Source organism: Meleagris gallopavo, chromosome 5 (assembly GCF_905368555.1).
Source record: "Meleagris gallopavo chromosome 5, MGAL_WU_HG_1.1, whole genome shotgun sequence".
Classification (NCBI taxonomy): domain Eukaryota; kingdom Metazoa; phylum Chordata; class Aves; order Galliformes; family Phasianidae; genus Meleagris; species Meleagris gallopavo.
The window spans coordinates 17075005-17098769 of record NC_139408.1 but is presented as its reverse complement, the minus strand read 5'-3'; the positions used below and the strand labels follow the sequence as shown (position 1 = coordinate 17098769).

The window sequence follows — 23765 nt, the reverse complement described above, 5'->3', positions numbered from 1 at the left end:
ATTCAGTCTTTGATCTCAAAGATCAGGAGATTTGCATTTCTTCAAATGTTTATTCTAAAAATATTAGTCACATAAGAGATAGGTGCTTACCTTAATTCCTGTTTATTCTTTTCATTTTAAAATATACATTAAAATTTCAGTTGTAGAAGAGGTACAGCCACATAATACCATTTTATTTCACACTTCATCAGCTCCTGGAGGGGATATTTTAGATTAATAGCTAATAAGCAACAAAGAATGTGAATTCGTGGAGTCATGCCTTTTGCAAGATTGCCCCTTAGGTTGCACCAAACTAAAGCCTCTTCTGTAAATTTTATGGTTTTGGAATACATCTTAGTCCAAAATGTGGACAAAAAGAGTAAATGCAACCGTAACAGTTCATGTGTTGAAAATCAATCAAAATACCTTCAGGGGTTAAAAATGAAGGCATTCAATTTCTGTCTAGGGCTTTTTCAATTTATATTATATCCAAATAAAAATCACTATGGCAATGTTCACACTGGAAATCTGACTGTAAGTATCATGCTTCTAAACACTGTCCTTCTAAGCATACTTATGTAACCTTAGTAAGTTATCATTATGATTGCATTATGACTTCTCACGACCCTGTAAGCCTCAACCTACTCAGTCACGTGCAGTCAGCAAAACTGAGACTGTTGAAGTATTTTGTGAATAAAGGCTGAAAAAAATCAACAAAAGGCTCTGTGGATCTTGACCAGGCTCTCCTGGTTCTTTCTGCTTTCAAGTCAGGTGAGTGACTGAGTGACCTTGCAGAACGGGTAAGCTACACTATTAGTTTAAAGCACATTACTTAAACAATTGCTCTTGTTCTTCTCTGCAGAACAATCACAGAAAAGAAATAAGGCTACCAGTGCAGTCACCAAATGAACCACACTAAATTTTAGATGAATACTCACAAAAATACTCTGCGTAATCACCCTGTGACTCTTACAGAAAAGCAATTCATGCACAAGCAAGGAACACACGTGCATTTAATGAGAAAGATGTTTGTGTGGGTTACCCTAGCCATCCACCTCCAGAGTCCCATAGCATCAGGTCAGAAGTGTTCCTTTTCCCTCCTTACAGCAACACAAACCTCAGGTTCCTTTCCTGGAATTTTGGAAGAAGACAGCATAAATATGCATTTGTTCATATTTTATACTCTCCAAAAGAAATTATGAAAAATAACAGGAGCAAATATGCATCTGCTTGACAATTTATTCTGGTTCTATACATACAATCATTAAATACACAGTCCTTTGGTTCTGCTGAAAGCCTCACCAGCTCTACAAATGTCTACTGATCTCACATGGACATGGCCAGGCACTGATCATACAAGCTGCTGCATTAACAGGATTGTCTTTGCATGTGACCGTGCACAAAAACATGCCTTGATGTTGGCAGAGTGATAAAGGATATATTCCTGATTAAAGGAAAATGGCACGAACTGACAATCATAAATACACATCCAGACCTTGAATGCTGTGTTCAGTTTTGGGTCCCTCATTACTAGAAGGGCATCAAGACCCCAGGGCATGTCCAGAGAAGGGCAATGAAGCTGTGAAGGTTCTGGAGCACAAGTCCAATGGGGAGCAGTTGAGGTACCTGGGATTGAACAGGAGGCTCAGAGGAGACCTTATAACTGTTCTGAAAGGAGGTTCTAGCAAGGTGGGGATCAGTCTCTTCTCCCAGGTAACTGTGATAGGACAAAAGGAAATGGCCTCGAGTTGGTTCAGGCTGGTTATCAGGAAGAATTTCCTCTCAGAAAAAGTGGTGATGCATTGGAATGGGCTGCCCATAGGGGTGATGGAGTCACTGTCCTAGGAGGTGTTCAAGAAGAGGGTAGATATCACACAGATTGACATGGTACAGAATGGTTGAAGGCATAGGCTAGCAATCAGACTGGATGATCTTAGCAGCCTTCCCAACCTTTTTTAATAGGCAGAAGCCCAGGACAGTTTTGGTAATAAAGTGATGTGCAACAAAGAATAGCTTGTGGTACAAGTTTTCCTTTTTTCACTGCTAAAGAGATTACAAGGTTATAATTTGTAAAATAAGCATATTCCTGATAATTGAATTAAGGATATGAGCTGCATAAGCAAATAACAATCACAAGAGAGAAGGACAGGGATGCTGAGTTTCACACGTAATTTGTTTCTGGCTACTTAGCAGGGCTATGACAGACATTCACTAAGTAGAGAACAAACATTCACTATTTAGCTCACCTATCCAGCTAACATCCTTACATTTCTATTAGCAAAAGCGGCTCCTCTGGGACAGTTGGCTGTTTGTTGTGAAAAACTTTTCACTGAGATGGCTTTAAAAGAGCATTTGCTGCTAAGTTAAAAATGTACTCACATTAATGAAGTAACAACTATACAATATTATACTTCATACTTGTATAACTTATACCTCATGCTGCAGCTCTGATTCAGGTCTACCAAAATGACTAGGAAAGTTTAATAGAATCACAGAACATCTTGAGCTGGAAATGACCCATGAGGATCACCAAGTCCAGCTCCCAAGCCCACACCAAATCCTTCTCCCTACCTTAGACTACAGCTTAATCCTTCCTTGCACAGCCTACACCCTTCATCCCATTCCTGTCACTGCATCGGAAGGTGACATCCACAACCATCCAAGCTCACAGTGAGACACACACAGAAACAGCCTCATCTGAATGAGCCAAGCCAAGGATTTTGAGGTAGCTATCAGGGCTTGGTCAGTCTTAACAAGGCCCAGCTGTGCTAGCAAATTAACAATGCCCAGACACAGCTGTGCCCAAAACTTCAACGGCATGAAGTCAACCCTCGTAACAAAACAAGCTGTACACCCCAAAGGAAGAGGAGAATTTCCTTCTAGGGTTAGCCCGTGCCCCACTCATGCTTTAGCCTAAAATCTGCAACTTCAGCTAAACTTGACAAGGAGCCTAGTATTATGCAGGCATTAATACTGTGTTGCTAAATGTCAGCTCAGAAAAAGGAGCAGCCAAAACAAAGCAGGAGGAATGCTGTGTCACGGTACAGGCTGTAAACCGGTAGCGCACGCTGAAAATAAAAGTGATTTCACTACAGATCAGCAGGAATGTGTTCCTGGGGAGAAGAGGGAAAGACTGATGTGCATGGATGGGAACTGCCTGCTTGAAAATGTGTCTTGCCTAGGATACAGTACTTCCTCGTTGTCCATTAGAATACCTCTCACATGTTAGGGAGTAACACTGGAAATTCCTTCGTTTATGTTTTATCAAAAACAAAAGCAATGGCTGGGCACTTACATAATTAAAGCATTGCTCAGATGGCATTCTTTTTTAATCAAACTGACCACTTCAGAGAGAAGAACTGATGAATTGTTACTATACATTTTGCCAGTTCTTCAAGCTATCCAAATAATATTTTAATTTTTTGTATGTGTCCATCTGTTGTTTCTTCTTTGCATTTCCATCCTGACATTCTCTATGACTTGTAACATACTATTTGAAGGAAGGCAAACACCATGTTCTGGATTTGTGCAATCCCTTATAGCTTGAAAGGAAGGAGAGAAAATCATAATTTTGGAAACTCCTTGGCCTCGTTATGTCCTAAACAGAAAAATCTTGTGTTTAACATTGCAATCTCATAGACTAAAACATGCTTATTCATGAGGTAGGCAGCTGGCACTAGGAAGGTGTCCAAAGAAGTGCTCACTTGGCAAGTCAGGGCCAGCTCTCCAAATCTGACAGCATCTCATGTGGTATTTTTGCCAAATCTGTGCAAAAGCAGTGATGATAAGTGTCATTTATGGGTAAGAGCTCACCTGCTTTGAGCTGTGACACTAGGTAGCTTTCCATAAATCATAAACAGTTTTTTGAATAATAATGGTTTTCTGAGACTCACATGCACTGAGTCACACCTCTATGTAGAAAGTCATTAAGTACAATTAAACAGTGCAATCAGTGAGGCTCATACCCAGCTGGCTTCCTTGGTTTGTGGGGTGTCCACTCTCTCACAGGGCATTTAGCACTGCAGCAAAGCCTTCCCTCACTGCTGAGAGGGTCTTGAGCTGTGCTCCCACTAGCAGATGCCTCTCAAGCCTGGCTGTCCGCCCTTGGCAATATGGCAAAGTGCAGTGACAGGTGGTGTGTTCTTTGAAGGTGAATAAAGGAAAATGAATAAACAGTCACCAAAGCAAGTCACAAGCTAACAACATACAATTTCAAGGTAGCTCAAGAAAAGAAAAGATTGGCATTTGTAAGCAGCGTGCATCCTGCTGCTCTTTTGTAAAGCCAGCTGTGAAACAGGGCTGCAATGCCTGTTTATAGCTAGGTGTGCAGGCTTCCAGATGTGTAAGTGTAAAGCCTGCAGACATCAAAAGAGCTAGCAGTCAAAAACATTACCTGAACACCACCTTTATGTATTTCAAAGCAAAACTAGCTGAGTGTTCCCTGTAATCATTATCCTGTAACGTCTCTTTAATGGATGGGGAACCAACCAGCACAGGATCTCTGTGTCAGTGAAATAAAGGGGATGCCCATCATTTCTTTCCCCCTGTGAGGCATTGCTCATGTCCCCAGTATCCCTCATGACCCCGCTGTTTGTACTGTGATTGAATAGGATTACACAGCAGCATGAAGTGGGAAATGGCAGACTGAGCAAAGCCATTGAGCGGTACAGTGGCTGAAATCTGTGGCTGTGCACTTCAAGTGTTGGAAAACGGCCAGCGTGCTGGTCTCAGGGTAAGGGGAAACATGAGCTGATAAAACTTTCACAAGTGTATCTGGTATTTTTTAATTGGGTTACTTTGCTTTCTAGAGCCTAAAGAAATCACCTCTTAGCTTGGGGTGGTTGCATTTGCCATGACAGTGACAAATGTGAATTTGTAAATTGCCCACAAACAGGTAATGACTTTCATGAATGAACCTTCAATGAATTGCTCAGCTGGTTGCTCATACAAGCTTGTTGTGGTTTTATCCAGCAGCAGCTCAGCACCACACAGCCTCTTGCTTACTCTCCCTGGGGGGGATGGGGCAGATAACTGAAAAGGTAAAAGTGCAAGAACTTGCATGTTGGGATAAATACAGTTTGGGAGGTAAAGCTAAAGTTGCATGAATGAGCAAAACAAAACAAGGAATTCACTCACTACTTCCTATCAGCAGACCAATGTTTAGACAACCCTGGGAAAGTAGGAAAGTCCTTGGTTTCATAAGCATTGCTCTGTAATGACTGAAATATCATTGTGCTATCAACACTACTTTCATCAGAACTCCAAACTACAGCATCATACAAGCCTCTACAAAGAAAATTATCCCAGCCAAAACCATGACAAAGCAGTAGCCAGCACTTCCTAACATGAATCTAGGATTGGCACTGGCGCTCACTTCAAAGAGAAAAACCCAGAACTTCCCCCTTTAGAATATTTGGCATTTCCTATTTTCCTGGGTGACCGGCCTCATAATTCACATCCAGGCATTTCTGCACCATGGATAAGTAACACTGACATTTAAAACTCACTCGGTTGTGTGCTTCTAAAGCATTTGTGCTCAGCCATCCAAACGATCAATGTACATCCTATGTAGTGTTCTGAGAAAATGATTTAGCGATTAGACTTGTAAAAGTGAATAATTCAGCAGACACAAAATAATATTAATGGATACCTCTTTTGTTCCCTCATCCATCTTGCCCTCTCTGCACTACAGTGGCACAGAAGAAAGAAGGGAGAGTTTTTCTGTAGATGGGAGGCTCAAGGCCTGTGTGAGTCACATCATTTTACAACAGAATCATCGAGGAAGCCTCTTGTCCTGTGGTCCTATGGATGACAAGTTCATTTCAGAATTAGCTTGCTATTTTGCACTTTAGTTTTTAAGTTCATTTTTTCAACTCTGACTTTATTTATCCTCTACACTCCTGGAAAACAGAACAAACAAACAAACAAAAAACCCCTCAGGACTGTAAGCCAGCTGTAAAGAGAAACATCTAAGCATCTGCCCATAGTATTTCTGAGATGTGTAACCTGCCTTGGCTCTCTATTCTGGCTTTGTACAATTTGCAGTTTTCTGATTGTGTAAACTGGCATTTTCCCAAGAAGAAATTCATCCCTTTTGATCCACATTATTTTTTATCTACCAGTCTGTTTTTACGTCCACCCTGGTAGCTTGCCCCCAACTAAATACAAAGCCAACAATAATCCTCTCCACAATTCCTTGGACCTACACCTCAGAAACTTTAGAATAAAGAGACAGAGATCATCTTGTAAGGAGAGATCAGCACCCAAGAGGAGGCAGCTTGATATGAAAGCTCAGGTTTAGGAACTCATGGAAGTTTTGTTCACACACTCTTGACTTCATTAATTTAAGCTGGCAGGTGGAAATAACCAGTATAGCCTTCTCTGTGAAGATCAGCACCAAGAAAAAATAAGTTATTTATTTTCCACTGCTCTCATGAAGTCATGGAATCTGTAATAAAAAATGAGTAATAAAACTAATGGTTGTGGGTTTTTTGCTTTCATTTAACTTAAATTTTTGGAGGAACTGACTGATGAGCATCCATATCTCAGCATAATATAAAATTCACACAAGCACAACCTGATGAAATGATGACATTCAAAACATTCTGGGAGAACTCTGGGAAAAGGAAATGTTTTGTTTCATGCAAGCAAATTGTTGGTTCATTGGTTGGACCACAGAAGCCCATTTGAGGAACACTGCAAACACTTTGGACAAGGTGTATTTTATTAGGGAAAGGAAGCACTGAGGATTCAGCTTTAACATACGCAGCGGGAAAAAGTAAACACATTAACTAAATTCAATGTGGGCAAAAATAGTACGAGAGAAATTCTGTTTCAGAAAGGTCATTCATTTGCCTCTGCATTCCTCCATCACATTTACATGCTGCTCATTGTATTCATCAAAGGTCTCCTTTATTCTTTCTTGGTATGCATAAAACAATCGCTTTCATATACAATAACATAATTACTCAAAAAAGACAAATGAGAAAAAATCAACAGCTATTTACTTCAGATGTTAGCATTTAGCAGCTCTTGAGAAAACAGATTTTAAAGGATTTGTGCCACGTATTCAAAATGTAAGAACAAGCACCACCTAACATGGTACGTGTTGGAGACAGACAGTGCTACGAGTGTCTCCCTCCCGACTTGACTCCCCCAAAGCACGTCTCTCCTTCTGGACCAGGACAGCTGTAGGCAGCCCTGAGCAGCTGCAAAACGAGAATGTTCTCATCACTTGCCCCCAGCTTCCCCGTGGTCAGCCCTGGCTCATCCTGCAGCTTTCAATGACACCAGGAGCTCTGCAGCGGCTAGGGAGGCCCCCATACCCGACCTTGTTTTTAAAGGCTGCTTCTGCTCAGTCACCTCTCTGCTGCCCAAACAGCACAAAGATCAGACAGAACGTGGGGAAATTTTTGACTGAACATTTGTAAATTAACGCATAACTAGGGTGAACTCTTGTTCAGATTTGCTGTGTCTGAAAAAGAGGCATAGTTCACAAGGTGGGTCATTGTGTCTCTAGTTTATTTTGTACCTTTCTGTAGGATCACACAGTAGTAACGATGTAATCACAACCAGTAAATGTCACAGTAGGGCAATGACTCATTTAAAGCTCTAATGATTAAGAAAAAGACAGATACTGGTGTTATTATGATGCTTATCAGTGTTGTGTCATACACATAACTATATTAATTGTCTCAGTTAAAGAGTTGATTCTGAGGCCAAGAGTCAAAGCATGAACTTTTGAGCCTTTCTGCACTTTCCCCTACAGGGGTTTATTCTGCTCACTGTTCCAATACCTCTCAGCGGAAGTAGATGGAGGATGTTCTGCTTGTGTTTTTCCAGAGCAGCCCACTACCTACTGGTCCACCCTGTCTAGCACACAGCTTTAGTAGCACCAGTAAATGCTCACAAATATTACATGGGGGTTTGTTTGTGGTTGTTATATTCACATTGGTGTACACACTGTTATAGAAAGATCTAGCTCATTTCCTAATTGCAATGCATTTCATACTGGATGGCAAATGAAAGGCTTAAGCCCCAGCGGGATCGTATGTGTCTGACCCACAAATAATTGTTTGACATCAGAAGGTTTATTATCTCCTAGCAGGAATGAGAAGCATATTCCTTAATAGGTTCCCTACCCTGGGCAGTGCAAGCTTTCCTTTGAAGAGTGTCTCTATGGTAATTGATGTTAATGAGCAGCAAGCCAAGGAGAAACACTGGGTCACCAGGTAGGAAGCCCCCCAAGAGATAATCTAATTACTCTCCAAAACAAATTACTTTCAACCAAAACAAATTACTTTCAATCACTCTGCAACAGATAAGATCAGTGGAGAGAGCTCAAAGCCGATGACAGCTGGAGACCGAGGCTTCACGAGTTTATGGATTGATCGCTTGTCTCTTTGGTCCGTTTTGTTGAATGACAATGGAGTGACAGAAAACTGGAGCCAAGAACTGAGCTCCCTTTCATTTCATTCAGATGAATGCAGAGGACCTGCCAAGTCGGTGCTATTTGCTGCTTGGCTCATTGATCTAATGTTGGAAAAGCAGCAGCGGTGCACGTTCACATATGTAATATGAGTAAAACTCTCTAGGAATAAATGTATGGACTGGGAGCTGATAAAATCCACTCACTGCCTCTGCATTGTTATCCTAGGAAGCAAAACACTGCATGGTTGCAAATTTGTGAGTGCACATAAAAAGTGATGTAAAAGGAGCCCTCGTTCTTATGAGGACTTTAAAGGCCAAAACCATACATGTTAAACGCTCTAATGGCACACTACTAATTGTTACTAAAAATCTGACTTAGTTCTTATTGAAGTTAACGATTTTTTTTTTCCATGGAAGGCAGAATTGGGCCTTAGTTCCTTTTCTTAACACAATATTAGCAATGTTGTTCTGAACATGAACTGATTAATCAGTACTGTACTGTGATATCAGACTGAAATACAAGCTACCCACGAGTAACCACTGCATTAACCAAGTAGTAAGATCTGTTTCAGTGCAAAGTGGTTAATAGATATGATAAGTGAGAAATCTTACCTTCTCCTAATGACAGTACAGAAGGAACTTGGGCAGCAAGGGTGTAAATTATCAGAAGTTGACAAGTCCGTTGCTGGCTTACTTGGGAAATCAAGAGTTAACATGCCGCTCTAAAGGAAATGTAAGTTAGTGCATGGGGTGACTGATTAATCAGTGAGTTTTTGTGCCATGGCTAATTGCTACGATGGTGCAAAGGATTCCCACCTTTACTGGTGTGTGTTAGGGAAGAACTAGATTGGGAGATTACTGCCAATGGAATGGAATACCACTACTGACACTGGACTCACAAATAGGAAACACTGTTTAAGGTCCATTTATAGTTCTGCTGCTCATTATTTCATTAATATTGGCTAATTCCTTCTAGAGCATTATGCAATCAATGCCACATCTGCCTGACCAAATCCAACTCGAGCTGATGGCAGCATGCGACCTATTAGTTAGGAGAACGTATAAAGGGCAGTCATTGTCCAGCAGCAGCAGCTCTTCAGCAGAAGGAGCCTACGGTAACAGAGATCAGTAGCTGGTGTTTTACAGGCTTTATCTACTAGACACCTCTGATAAAGAGCAATACACGGGTATCAGGGAGCCTGTGCTGTTGAACGAAACCTTGATGTCCCACACAGAGCTATGAGACGGACTTCTGGAAGTCTGGAAGAAATTAAGTTCTGAATTAGTTGGTGGGCCTATTCTTAAAATTCCCTTTGTAAAATGGTGCCTGAAACAACACACCCATATTTGAGAATATATAAACTGGAGGTCCAGTCTTGACTCTGGGTAATGAGTGGGATGAAAGTCATACTTTTCTGTGAGTCAGCAAATTTGGACGAATTCATATGAAAGAGGCACCATGATCATTTTTTCATCCTCAGTGTTCGGTCAGCTTTGTTCACTTCAAGAACTGAGGAAATCCTATAACGGAAGAGTCTTCCTTGTACCTCCAGCCATGAAAGAACCAGTGGCAATTTGTCTCCCGCTTTGACCAGCAATGTTTAAGGAATTACTTACATCAGGTCAAGGTAAGTAATATACACAACAGACAGGTAGTGGTGGATTTCACATTCTGTTTAATATTTGCTGTGATGTTTAGAGAGATAAATCCCTTATTTTAATGAAAGTATTTTGCTTTACTTTCTAGCAATGCTTCAGATTTTATCTCATACTATAACATGTTATTTGATGAATCTGAACTACTTATGGAACTTAAATCCGTTACCTACTAGTTTTCTCACTAGTTAGACGTGTAAAACTTAAGTAAACATGACTTACTTTCTAAAGACCGACCAGGCTTTTTCCATGATAATTTGTTATGCTTCTCTTACTTTCAAATGGCCTTTTAGTTGGCCATTAAACTAGGAAATTATGGCTGATTAAGATCAACCCAAATGCAGTGTTTTGGATGGATTCTTTTAGATCCCATGTTACTTCTGCTTTGTCAAATAAGGGTCAACTTTAGCTGCATTGGCAGAATGCTTCAGTAACCTTTGCCCTTCAATTCTTGACCCCAAATGTCCCTCGGCCATGTTTAGTGGTAGCAGTTCTGACTGGTTAAGAGGCTGAAATAAGCAACATCAGAGAAAGTTACTTACCATAAACTCAATTTCCAGATCCATGGCAAATCATGCAGTTACCCCACAACAGTGGGATTTCAGCAGAAAATCATTTCCTGTGATGTCTGAGTGGAACATCAGTTACTAAAAGTCTTCATCCCTCCCCTCTCAAGCAATTCCACTTTCAAATTTTCTACGCGAGTATATTAACTACATTAAGAATTGAGTCTGGGCGCCTTGAGAGAGGGAAGACACCATCACACTTCAAAAAAATCCAAGGGAAGTAACTCTGCCTACTAAGCAGGTTTTAAAGGAGTTGCACAAGTTTTATTACTCCTTCTTAAGAAATCTCTCCTTAATTTAGGCACAAAATATGAGCTGAGTTGAAATGAAGGCATCTGCTGATTCAACTGAATCACTTTGCTTTCCAAAAGCTGAGGATATGTCTGTGTGCAAAATATTAACAGTCATAAAAGGTGCCATCAGGAAATATTATACCTTTTTTAAAAATTTGCTTTTGTTCAGAAATGATTCAGGAAGGGCTTTGTCGTCTCAGTAAGAATCCTTCCTGCAATATCATAATAATCAAAATGATGACAGTTGGTGAATAAGCATTATACAAACCTCCCACCTGTGCACTGAATTGAAACTTTGACACTACGTTCACCAGCATTCACTAATCATTTACAACTCTTGGCTTATCCATTCCTGATGGTGACTAGCAATTTCTAGGAATGATAAGCAGCAGAATGCAATATGCAATAATAGGCAGCAAGAAAATTAAACAGAGAAAACTTAGAAATCTTACAGAGCTCTGAGCAGAAAACAACAGTGATTTAACATTAGCCTAGCAAATAGGGAATGTAGGTGTCCTACTCTGCACCAGTTCAAATCTCTCACATCTTCCCTCAGAAAGCACAAGTGCAAGTCTAGCAAATAACCTGAACTGTCAACTGCTGTGAGGAAATACAGCTTCTGCTTGGTAGATGTGCTCATAGATTTGTTCCACTGGCTCTATGATGCAGTTTATGGGATCATCAGCCTGGAATAGGAATGCTTCACTCAACAGATAAACACAACAAAACCTCTTCCATACCCTCCCTTTCTTACTACTTACTGTCAAACTACAACCAGCTAAGAGTCTCTGATTCAGTGTCCTTGTTAACAAAGACAATTATTTTTCACCTCCTGTGAAATTAATTTGCACCTGCATGAGACAAATTTATTCCCAGTAAAAATTGCTTCATAGTTAGATTTGGTTATTGTGCCCATAGTGGGTTCATTGCTGAAGCCCTTGCACATCCCCTTTTCCTACTGTGCTCTTTAGGACTGATTTGATGGCAAATGGCATTGAATAGGACTGAATAAGATCACCTGATTAATTCTGGTTCTGTGGGGTTTAGCATGTATTTGAGCAGGACCACAGATCTGACCATGTGCACTTCGTATCCTTGTACTTCACTTTGGAAGCAAATCTGTTTCCTTTTTTATTTTTATTTTTTGTAGCACCTACTATTCTTCCAGCAGTGAATCTCAGCCTCCATGAAGAGGCTAGATTATATTTGCCTTGGGTATTGAAATAATCCAATTAAATTAGATGTTTATGCACCTCAACTTTTCCAACTTTCATTGGATTTAGTGGAAATCAGGTGCTGTAGAACACCTAGAAGATCAATTAGGCTCTAATAAGTTGCAAAATTCCAAAGGATTTTGCAGTGAATGGAAAAGATAGATTGCTCGAGTACATTTGAAGTATGAAAAAAACTGCTTGCAGTGAGGAAAAAATGCTTCTGGGCCATCTGAAGCTGAAGGGACTTTGGTAAGCTTTAGAGTAGACTTAATCAGAAGACATCATTTGATCATGGAAGGTTCAAGTCAATTCCAAGCTAAGTATTGCTCTTAAGAATGCACTGACTGATAGCAATAGTTAAGAAAACATTCGATGACAGAATGGTGAGAGATATTTGAAATTAACTCTCCAGCTGTGTTCATTAGAAAGAACCAAGTTCTCCTGACTAATAGATTGCATACTGCCACCAGATGTGGCACTGATTGCATGTGTACCTACTGATGACAATAGCAAGAACCTCTCCTGTGCAGTGAGCACTTCAGTAGAGCAGTTTTAGAATAGGGACCATCCAGGAGCTGATTATTTGATAATCTGTCAGTATTCAATGCATTTGAATCCTGCTAACTCACCGGGGGCTGCTACACCCATGGTATGGGGAGAACCCTCTCTTGACAGGCATCCCACTGGTGGGTGTACACAATGGGTACCGTGGAATCTTAATTCTGCCCTCATTCACAGTCCATGGGGAAATACTGTCATCTTTCTGCCTCTTGGGTTGCAGAAACAGCTGGGAAGCAGAGAGGCCCTTAACACGTGGTGGAGTAACCTCTCCTTCTTAGGCAGGTTTTTAACTTGTGCTGCACTTATAAGGCTCTTTATAGAACAGCCCTGTGCTCAAACGCCTGCACGTCGCAGTGTGCTGTGTCCACTCCTGTGATCTCAACCAGAGGCAGGGAGAAGGGCCTGGCTATGATGCCTGCTCTCTGCACTGGGGCAAGTGAGGGCTGTCTGTTTGCTGCCACTGTGGGGTGGCATACAGGGGCTGCAGCAGAGCTCAGAAGCAAAGGAATGAGCTTGGAAATCTCCAGCTCTCTCTGGAGTTCTCTCAGCCACTGCAGTTCTTCTATTTATGACTTCAGAGAAGTAATACTGAATCACATTCATGTGATGTCTCCTCCTAAATCTATGGAGACCTCAAAGATACCTCAAAGGAAGTAAAACACTTTAAAATTCCCATACCATTTTCCTTTCTACAAAGACTTATCCATACCTGGAGCATGTCCAGAGAAGGCAACAAAACTAAAGGGTCTGAGAACAAGGGATCAGCTGAGGGAGCTGGGATTGTTCAGCCTGAAGAAGGCTCAGGGGAGACCTGACCACTCTCTACATCTACCTGAATGGATGTTGAGGTGAGGTGGGGTGATTATCTCAGGAGCAGCTTCATGCCCTATTTCTGACCATCATGTAGCAACCTTGCTTCAACTTATCTCACTTGGTCACAATGATGTTACTGCCTACTAAGGCACAAACACTCTTATATTTTTGGCATGCTCCAGGATCGCTGGTTGTTTGACTTTTAAAACATAGCAGTTGTGATCTTCCAAACCTTATTTGGTTCAGCTTTAGAACCACAAAAGCTGAAGGTTTTGTTCTGAGGAAATTACATAGGCCCATTGAAAAGTGCAGTGGAAATAAATGATTAATTACAACAGGTGAAAATGCTTTCGCAGTTGAGTAGTATTTAGTCAGGAGGTATTTTTATTCTACAAGACTTTCCTCCTTTATTTTTTCTTATCCCCAGAAAAGCAAAAGTCCCACACCACCAGGTTCCATTGCTGCTGCCTCAGGGAGCAGGCCCAGCACTGGCAATGATGGTATGATTTGTCATGTTGTATCTCTGCAAATACATCTTTAGCAACTTGCAAAGATGTGTCTTTCTACTGAACTTTGGTAAAAAGATGCCAATGAATGATAACGTTCAGTGATTTATGTGGGAACTGATATGAAAGTCACATTACAGCAGTATACATTGAAAAGTGAGATTCACTAGCTGTAGCTAAAAATAAAATACTAAATCTGGGCTAATCGCTGAGGGTTTTTTTCCAATGCCAATAAAGAAATAAGCACTTCCAGAGATTATTTAACCCATATCTCTCAAACAGCTGTTTGGAGATAGGTTGGTGCTACCCAGCCCAGATAAGCACATGGAGGCATTCACCTCAGTCAGATTGCAGAGGAACTTGGACAAATGAATTAGATGGAAAGACTATTATATCAAGAAAGGCAGTTCCCAAAAACAAATGAGTTAAGTGTTTCATTGCCATTTGATCTGATATGAAATTTTAATCTCCCTTACTGCCTCCATTTTTGATTCTCACAAAGGAATAATAATACCATCAAAATGAATAAATACACTGCAAGCATCAGTTCTTTCTGCTTGAAAGGCAGTTCACTTTTTTGATGAAGAAAACACTATACATTATGATGGCAAATATAATTAACACTATAATATATACTGCTAATAGTATAGCAGCATCGGTACTTATCAAATAGCTTCTGTTCAGTGAGATGCACAACAAAATGTACCAAAGTACCTCACGGATTCATCTCAGCCCAAACTGTGTGTGTGTTGGGTGCTCAATGCCTCGAAGAATGCTCAGCAGCCAGGGTGAGTTACATGCACAACTGCTGTGGGGCCCACGGCTGCAAGCAGTGAGCTGCCTTGGAGCAGCCACGTTGCAACAGCACAGAATTATGCAGAGGGAAAAAACAGGGTCTTGGACAACTTTGTATTATTTACTGGTGCTATGATATCGTGAGCATGTGAGATGTTTGCAAAGACAGAATTTCTGAAGTCAACCCATGACTTAGACGGTGCAGCAGGAGGAACCTGGAAGTGAGGTAGCCCTCATTTTCACTAATGACTCATCAGCCATGTGAGAAAACTGGGCTTCTTTGGGGTGACTCAAATCTCTTGTTGCAGGAGCAGGTGTTGCAAGGCCACGATCATCTAGACACTGATTAATTAGTGTGACAAACCTCAGTGCCACAGGGTGCACACGCTTAGGCTGTATACAAGTGCATCCATACAAGAGTGGCCATCATCCCACAAAGCTCTGTATTTTCACATGGCCTTGTCTATATGCTCAGCCTCATCAAGCTTGGGTTGCTCAGAAAGGAAAGATGTTTGCAGGAGTGCTCACAGAATGGAGATGCAAATGTACAGACAGAAAGACAAAAGTAAAGAGGCAATGAAATTTGGAAAGATTTGTTTCTTTGTTTGCTTGCTTCAGAAATTCTGCTAGGGTATGGGGCTATGTTCTGCTTAATTGATACTTCTGTGTCCTATGAAAGAAGAATTTTCTTTTTATTTATGAAATCTCATTGGTGCCTATTTTCTCTCTTGGGATATGAGAAAATTCTTGTAATGCTCAGTTTGGATGGACAACAGGAAAATCAGCAGAAATCCTCTGAAGTGCCCTGAAAGAGACAAACACGGGTGTGCACTGTTCTCCCACTGCCTGACACATTCGCTGGGTGAACCCTAGCACGGTAAAAACCGTCAGCACACAAACCAACTTGATGCCTACGTCGGGTCTCTGGCCGGTTTCGCTACACACGCTTTTTTTGCCTATTCCTCTGTGCGAATGGGAAGAAGATGGGCCGGAGAGATCCGAGCAGCAGCTCCCCGACGGAGAGGTCAGCCCGCACCCAGGCACCCGGCTCCATCTAGCGGCACGGCTTGGGATGGCGGGCGGCAACACAGCCCGGGAGCGGCGCCCGTCCGTCCCGAGGCGCCGTGCCATGCCGTGCCGTGCCGGGCCGTGCCATGCCGTGCCGGGACGTGTCAAGATCTGCCAAGCCAGCATGTGCCGGGCCGCGCCGTCGCTCCGATGCCGGGCAGTGGCCGCTCTCACCCCGTGCTCACGTCGCGGCCGGAAGAGAGCCGGATGGCGGCCGCGGAGCCTCGGAGCCGCCGAACTGAAGCGTGGCGGAGCCCGCCCTGCATACGGCCCTTTTCTCCGGCCGGGTTACACGAGCATCCCCGCTAGCTTAGTTCTGAAATGGGAATACAGGAGGGACAAGCGCTAACGCCGGACGGGAGGAGGAGTGATGTCCCCCGAGCGGCTGAGCTGCTCCCTCACCCCTGCGTGACCGCCGGTGCCTTTTGGGTCACGCACCCCTGGTCTCACTCCCCGTGCTACGGGCTCGCATCGGGGCTGCGGGACCCGACCCTACCCGCCCCATCCCGTCACGTCCCGTTCCGTCTCGTGCAGCTCGGTTCGCGGGGGCCCGGCGCGGATGAGCCTCGAAGGGAAAGCTCGGAGATGCGGTGGGGAGGGAGCGACTCCTCCAGGATGTCCCCTGCGACATGATGTCATCTGATCAATATTTTCGGGGGGAGTGACCGACCCGACCAATTCCTGCTATGAAACGGGCTCTATATTGGAGCTGGATGCGGCCGAATCGATCGGGCTGATAACGGAGGCCTATAAAAAGCCGGGGGGCCGGCTCGGCCCGTGCTACATCCTTCCCGCGACACCGCCGGCCGCACAGAGCGCCCAACCCCGTACCGCACCGCCCCGCACCGCCCGCGGCAACGCCGCCGCCCGACCCGAGCCCGAGCCCGAATCCGAGGCCGCCGCGGATGGGGCCGCGCCCCGCCGCTCCCGCCGCTGCCCTGGCGCTGCTGGGGATCGCCGCCGCCGCCGCCGCCGCCAGGTCCCTGCCGCTGCCCGACGCGGGCCCGCACGTCAACTACGGCTGGGGGGAACCCATCCGGCTGCGGCACCTCTACACCGCCAGCAAGCACGGGCTCTTCAGCTGCTTCTTGCGCATCGGCGGCGACGGCCGGGTGGACGCTGTCGGTAGCCAGAGCCCGCAGAGTGAGTGCCGGGACCTGAGGGAACGGACGGGATGGGACGGGACGGGCGGAGGGCGGGCGGCGGCGCGGAGCTGACGGCGCGTTCCCTCTCCCCGCAGGTCTGTTGGAGATCCGCGCCGTGGCGGTGCGCACCGTGGCCATCAAGGGCGTGCGGAGCTCCCGCTACCTCTGCATGGACGAGGCGGGGCAGCTGCACGGGCAGGTGAGCCCCCCGGTCAAGAACGGCAGAGGGGGGGGGAAGGGAGGGGTGGGAGTTTTTGATGGCGCCGCGGGGAGTTAACGGGGATGTGGGATGTCCCCTCCTTTTTGCTGTGGGTCGGTGGTTCTTGGCACTGACACTGCCCGCGAGGCTGCGGGGATTGTTAGAGGGTAGCAGCAAGGGGACATCGTCCCGAATGTGCAGTGCCTATTTCATGTGGAAAGGCAGTATCGTCCAGAAGTGAGTTTGTTTAGAAAGTCTTCTCGTTTGGTGGCTGCCCCAGAAACCGATGAAATTAGGGCATTAGAGCTGAATAATTTCTCGCTGTTCAGCTTAGATACTCTAGGGAAGAAAAAAAAAGTGAAATAAGAATCGCTTCCTTTGGAAAGGAGATGTGCCACTCAAACAAGCCCCAGAGACACAGGGGTGCCATCTCTTAGGTAGTACCGACCAGAAGGGGCTTCAGAATGGCTCAGCCCTGCTGTCCCACTCCAACCTGAGAATCAGCACACCTGTAGCCGGCTGTGGAGCTCAGTGACCCACTGGCACCACGCCACTGGCTCGCGCTTTTCACCCAGCAATGTCAGCATATCCTGTAGACTTTATCAGCGATGTAAACTCGGCTTTGTAAACCCAGAGATAAGCTGCCAGCTTCAGAATTTGCAGGTTCATAGCAAGGCTTTGTCTAAGCGCTCTGCAGGAGCCTGGGTTGCGTGGGGTGACGGCTTTTTATTGTGCTGTAGTAAAGGCATGGCTCCATTCTGCTTTGATAGCTGCGGCAAACTTTGTGCTGATTGCAGTAGGGCAAGGACTTGGCCCACTGTCAAAACTCCCGGTATGTTCAGTCAGACTAAGATGGGTGTAGGGAGGTTACTGACTGAGCATACAACATAGGATTGAGTCTTTCTTTCTCAATTTCCTTGCTTTTCTGGGCTAGAATCAGACGATTGATGCAGTGATAACGTGCGTAGGCTCTAACGGTGTGGTGGGTCAATCATTAGCTTTAAGTTTTAATGTATATCCAAAGCAAAATGATCAACGAAAACAAAACAAGTCCAGATCCTGCTCCTATTGGAGCTGCTGTAGTCAAGGCATTTTAAAGCAGCTTTCTTATAACATAATTCTGTAAGCTAATGAGTATCCCTTGAGTCGGTTTGTTGGTATATAGTATTCTTCACAAGTTGTTAGCTTTTCTTCTGACAACACAATGGCATGTGGCCATGCCATTATACCTTTATATCATGGATCAATTCTATGTATCTGATTCTAGTAAATAGTTTTTTCGACTGTGGTAACAGTATTCACAGAAGTGAAGGGAGTAGAAATTGACACATGGAGAGAAGTCTTCTCTTTTGAGACACAACCCCCTCTCCTGTAGCTACCCTTCTCTAGGAGTGTACTTGGAAGGAAGAAATAAATGGCTTTTGGCATATACCATCTGTATACTCCTCCGATGCCCAGTAAACATGGGTTGAGCCCATGTGAGGCTGAGGGCAAGAAGCCAGCTCATCCTTGCCACCCACTGTCATCTCTTCACTATCAGCCCAGGCAGAGCATGTGCCATAGCCCAGAGATCAGCAGTGGAAGAAGGAAAGGGCAGGTGCAATGTCTGGGGCCCAAATTCAGCCGTCCTGTAATGTGTCCCTTCTTAACGTGGGACACAGGGATGGCTAAGGTTGATTCTGAGCAGGCAGTGTGCTGCATACCTGCCCTCAGAATTTCTGGAGTTTAGCAGAAATCTTTAACTGCTTCATATACTGACGTACTGTAAATTTTTCCTATGGAAAAAAAAGATCTGGAAATACTTAAAGTGCATTTGAAATGTATTAAAATCTACTCTAGAGACAATCCCACTGAAGTGAGCAGGGAGCAATTTGGTGCAGCCATAGGGGTGCCATCAACAACCAGTGTGGTTTGTAGAGTGCACTTGCTCAAGAAGCTTGCTGATTTCATCGTCCTCCAAAGGGAGGCTGACTGCTCATGGCAATAAGGACAGCTGACAATTCAGCCATAATCATGCATCACAGATTGGTACCTTTCCGAGATACATATCGTGTGTGGAAGGAAAAATACTACACAATTTATTTTGGAAAAAAAATGTCCTTTTTTTGATTACCTGATTAGTTTAATGAGAGCTTTTAAACAATACTCAGATGCATGTACTTAATTGTACTCCGTATTCTCGATGGCACGTAAGAAAAGAATGAAAAGTAGCAAATACAGTCTATATTAATTCACTTATCACTAAAGATGAGGCATCATCAGCAATTGCCTTTTGCTGACCAGGAGTTCAATCACCTGCAGTGACTGAGCCTGAAATAACACCAGCACTGTGTGAAATGCAGTGCGTGTGGGAAGGTCTGAATGGTGATCCTAGATCCTAACAGAATGTCTCTACAGTATGTCACAAATGTACTTTTACAAATGCATACCTAAGCAAATACGTTCTTCTTCACAAGATCTTAACTGAATGCAGTGGATCTGATGGGCATGTTTGTAACTGGTTTTACTCCTTGCTGTTCAGCTCAGCTATTCCATTGAGGACTGTTCCTTTGAAGAGGAGATTCGTCCAGATGGCTATAACGTGTATAAATCAAAGAAATACGGAATATCAGTGTCTTTGAGCAGTGCCAAACAAAGACAACAATTCAAAGGAAAAGATTTTCTCCCACTGTCTCACTTCTTACCCATGATCAACACTGTGCCAGTGGAGGTGACAGACTTTGGTGAATACGGTGATTACAGCCAGGCTTTTGAGCCAGAGGTCTACTCATCGCCTCTCGAAACGGACAGCATGGATCCCTTTGGGATCACTTCCAAACTGTCTCCAGTGAAGAGCCCCAGCTTTCAGAAATGACTCCGACTGCACACTCGGTTTTAAAGAAATACCACAGAATGTTGCAGGTTTTTTAGCTTCTTGTGTAGTGATGTCTCAAACCTTTTTTTTGTGTCTCAGTATGGAGACAGCCTTTCCCGTACAATGTGTTGTACCTATGAGAGCTGAGTGCCCAGATGCCATGTTCAAAAGAATTGCCTCTCCACAGTATACTTGGAAAAGAAAAATTAAATAAGAACAGCTTAACAAATTCATCAGAGTTCCTCCATTACTGTGGTGATGATAAAATACATAGTTTTCGTACATCAAATTCATTACCACTTATGTTCACCTGTTGTTTCAGCTCATATATATATATATACAGGAAATCTTGCCATTCACAGGGAAGTTCACAGCCTTGTAGACAAACATTTGGAACAAAACACAGTTAAGGAAGACTGAGCAAGTGTGGTTATGTGAACTAAAGTTAGTGCTGTTTCTTGAAAAGCTGCTGACAACCTTCTGGGAAAGCTTTCTGTTGAAAGCATATCACTGAAAAACAATTCTGCTTATATATTGTGCTTTTTCTTCCCTTAGGAAAGAAGGGAAGAGAGGAAAATATTTCTTCCTTCCCCTATTGCTAAAGGATACCTTGGAAAACTGGATTTTTGGTGTATTTTATAGGTTAATTTATGTTCACTGGGGGATCTGCATCATCCAGCATAAAGACTTGTCTTTAACGTTAATGGGATTCAGCACGTGGGTAGGAGTGTATACAGAACTAGCATTTGTGTTCATCTGGTAGGAATGAGCAGTTCAAGTTAGTGTCCAGATATACGTTCTGCTGTGTATACTCATGTATGTTGTTAGCAAATAGAGAAAAAGTTTGAAAATGGATGATGTGTAGGTCACATCAGTTGCAAAGAACATTTCTGTGTTTTGCCTGTAACCGTCAGTAATTCTTTTAAGTCCATCCAGGCTCGATTCTGCATCAGTTGAAACCGTGGAGATACCATTTAGTGACTTAAACACTGCAGAACTGAGCTGGCCATGCTGTGCTTCTTGCAGGAAGGGATCGTGTGGATCTCATGGCCAAAAAGCATATGTCTGATGTCTTCAGTACTGTTCTCCCCTTGTGACAATTCAACAAAGGAATAACCAGAGAGAAACCAAAAGAAGACACATGTCAGGGTTCAGAGATTCCACTCATTTCCAAAGGCTCGCTTATAATAGAGATTTCTATACAAAAAGCTCTACTGGAAACACTGGTGTTCTTCTGACCTAGCACTTCATTGCCAATGCAATATTTATAATTAATTTATTAAATACATACCTCTGTTTATTTTGTTACTGTTATTTATGCTCAAAATTCTATTTATATACTCTTGAAGTTGGGTTTTTTGGTTGTAACAAATTTTGTCAAGTTTTGTAATCATTAAATTCTAGGAAACAATAGCTTTTTAAATTTCTGTTCATTATTGATAGTGTAATATGTACATTTGCAATAAAAAATCGTCTTCAGTACAGAAATCTAGCTGACTCTTCTCTGACTTCTTCAGCCCAAACATATCAAGGAGCTTTATCAAACTGTGCAATTTGGTTCCACTGCAGCCATGTGGAGATGGCACGGTCGAGGTGCAACACAGAGACAGTTTCCCAAAGCCAGGCACTGAGTGCCAATGGTGGACCTTTTGTCCACCTGCTGCCTGTTTCTGAGGAGCCCCACGCGAAACTGCAAGACTGCGAGAAATAGCTTCATTATGGAAAGGTTCAGCAGCACGTGTGAGCCACTTGCAAAATGCAAAACACATTAAGTAGAAGGATGCTCCCTTTTTAAAAATGGCACCCAACTAAGAAATGCTCCTAGGGGGAAAATGGCAGTTAGGCCTGAAAAAGATGTTAATTTCTGGCAGAAAAGGAAAGACTGAGCATTTCACTCTAGGAATACTATAGGGTGACTCACAAGAATTGCAGAGTTCTTGGCTGCAAAACATGTCCCATAGTGTTTCACGTTCTCCTTCATGCTGAGCCACTGCCACAAATGCAGAGGCTTCCTACTCTTCATGCACTGGGAGATGCATGATGATTTTCAAGTTGTCTTATTTCAAAAGTTTTTGGTTTGAGGTGTCCTGTTCTTCAGCTTTTCATTTCTGTTTTTGATCAAACTATATATCTATTGAACATTAGATACATCTTTTGAGACTCCTTTACATAAATCAAAACCCAGAACATAAAATGAACTTTTAAAATTTGTTCAAAACCTCACTTTTTCACCAAAAAAAAAACCCACAGTTTTCAATGGAAACACAGCAAATGATAAAATTCAGAGTGCGCACTCTTCACATTAACCGGTGAGAGATTTTAAAGTAGATTTAACATTGCTGTCACAAATATTGGTCAAGAAAACAAAGTCAAGCATTCTTCCATTGGGGAATAGCATCCTATTTGCTGACACCTTTGGGTTTGCATCTTTCGTGAGCAGCACGGTGATTCTTACTGTAACAGCATGGTCAGAGGTTGGCTCAATATTTATTCAGACAGAGAGAAGAACGCTGGGGCTAAATTACCCACACCACTTCCTGGAGCACTTCAGTTTTCCTTGGAGGTTTCCCATCTGAGCTCTGACCAGGCCTAGCCATTTTGCTTATGAAATGTGACAGGATCCCAGCTTGAGGCAGAACGATTACTGTAAAAATGCTTTCCCTGCCAACAAACACCAGACTTGTGCAGGAAAACCTTGGAACACCATTGTCCTCAGCTTTGTGGGAATGCAAACACCAACACCACTGTGAAAAGGTCCTGGCTGACCACTGCAACTCGAGGACAGTAGGGCAATTGCCGTCCTTCCATTTGCAGCAGCACATTTTACAGCCCTAAAAGGTTTTAAAAGGTAAGGTGTCAGATGCCTCCTTGTGAAGTCCGCATTAGGAGCTATGATGTGTAAATGTGAGTAGTGAGAAAGCTACAGAAAAGGAGATACTGGCCATCTCCATTTCCACTCTAGGGAGGTGTGAAGGGCTGTAAAACCTTTATTCAGGCTCTGAGGATCAGTGCTATCTCTATTCCCAGTACTGAAACTGTTTGTGGAGAACCTGGGACAGTTGTGCTTTGTACAGGAGCACAGACGTGGCAAGCTAAATAAATGCAATTCCTTTCATCACAAAGGTGCGGGTGCCAGCTGACAAGAAGTAGAGCTGTGTTTCCCTGGGATGCGAATGGCTGTGGGGAACAGGCATCATTTGGATGCTGAAGTAGGGGTGAATTTGTGACAGGATTGTTGAGGACCCATGAGGGCAGTTTGGCAGCTTTCTTGCTAGAATCATGAATCAAGCCACCTGCCTATTGAGATCAAAGCACTCGTTTCTCATTAACTTCCAAAGCAAGACGAAAGTTGTAACTGGTAGCTTCAGAAACACCTTTATTTCCACTTGCACCAGATGGTTACTGAACACAACCTGCGTGTTTGTGACCGTGGAGCAGGACAGCAGATGCGAGCTCACGCACCGACACGCGAACGCAGACCCACCACAACACAGGCCGTCCCGCGGCTCCCCGCCCCGCTCTGCACCCGGCGCACAGCCCCGCAGAGCCGCGGCACCGACGGCGCTTTGGCGCCCCCTATTGCCTGCAAGGCTGGCGGAGCGCTGCGCCCGTTAGGCGGCTGCTGTGAGGAGCGCTGCGCCGCCCGCCAACGCGCGAGCGCTCAGGCGCTGCGAGGTAGGAGGCTA

The 23765-nt window shown here is 43.6% G+C and overlaps 1 protein-coding gene across 1 annotated transcript; it reads left to right on the top strand.

Annotated features, from left to right (window-relative positions):
* The first annotated feature begins 16653 nt into the window (after window positions 1-16653).
* FGF19 (fibroblast growth factor 19) lies at window positions 16654-21553 on the top strand. The gene is made up of 3 exons (XM_085224506.1): window positions 16654-17024; window positions 17122-17225; window positions 19747-21553. The coding sequence occupies exons 1-3, from the start codon at window positions 16787-16789 to the stop codon at window positions 20077-20079; spliced, it is 675 nt and encodes a 224-aa protein (XP_085080632.1). The 5' UTR covers window positions 16654-16786; the 3' UTR covers window positions 20080-21553.
* The last annotated feature ends 2212 nt before the right edge of the window (window positions 21554-23765 follow it).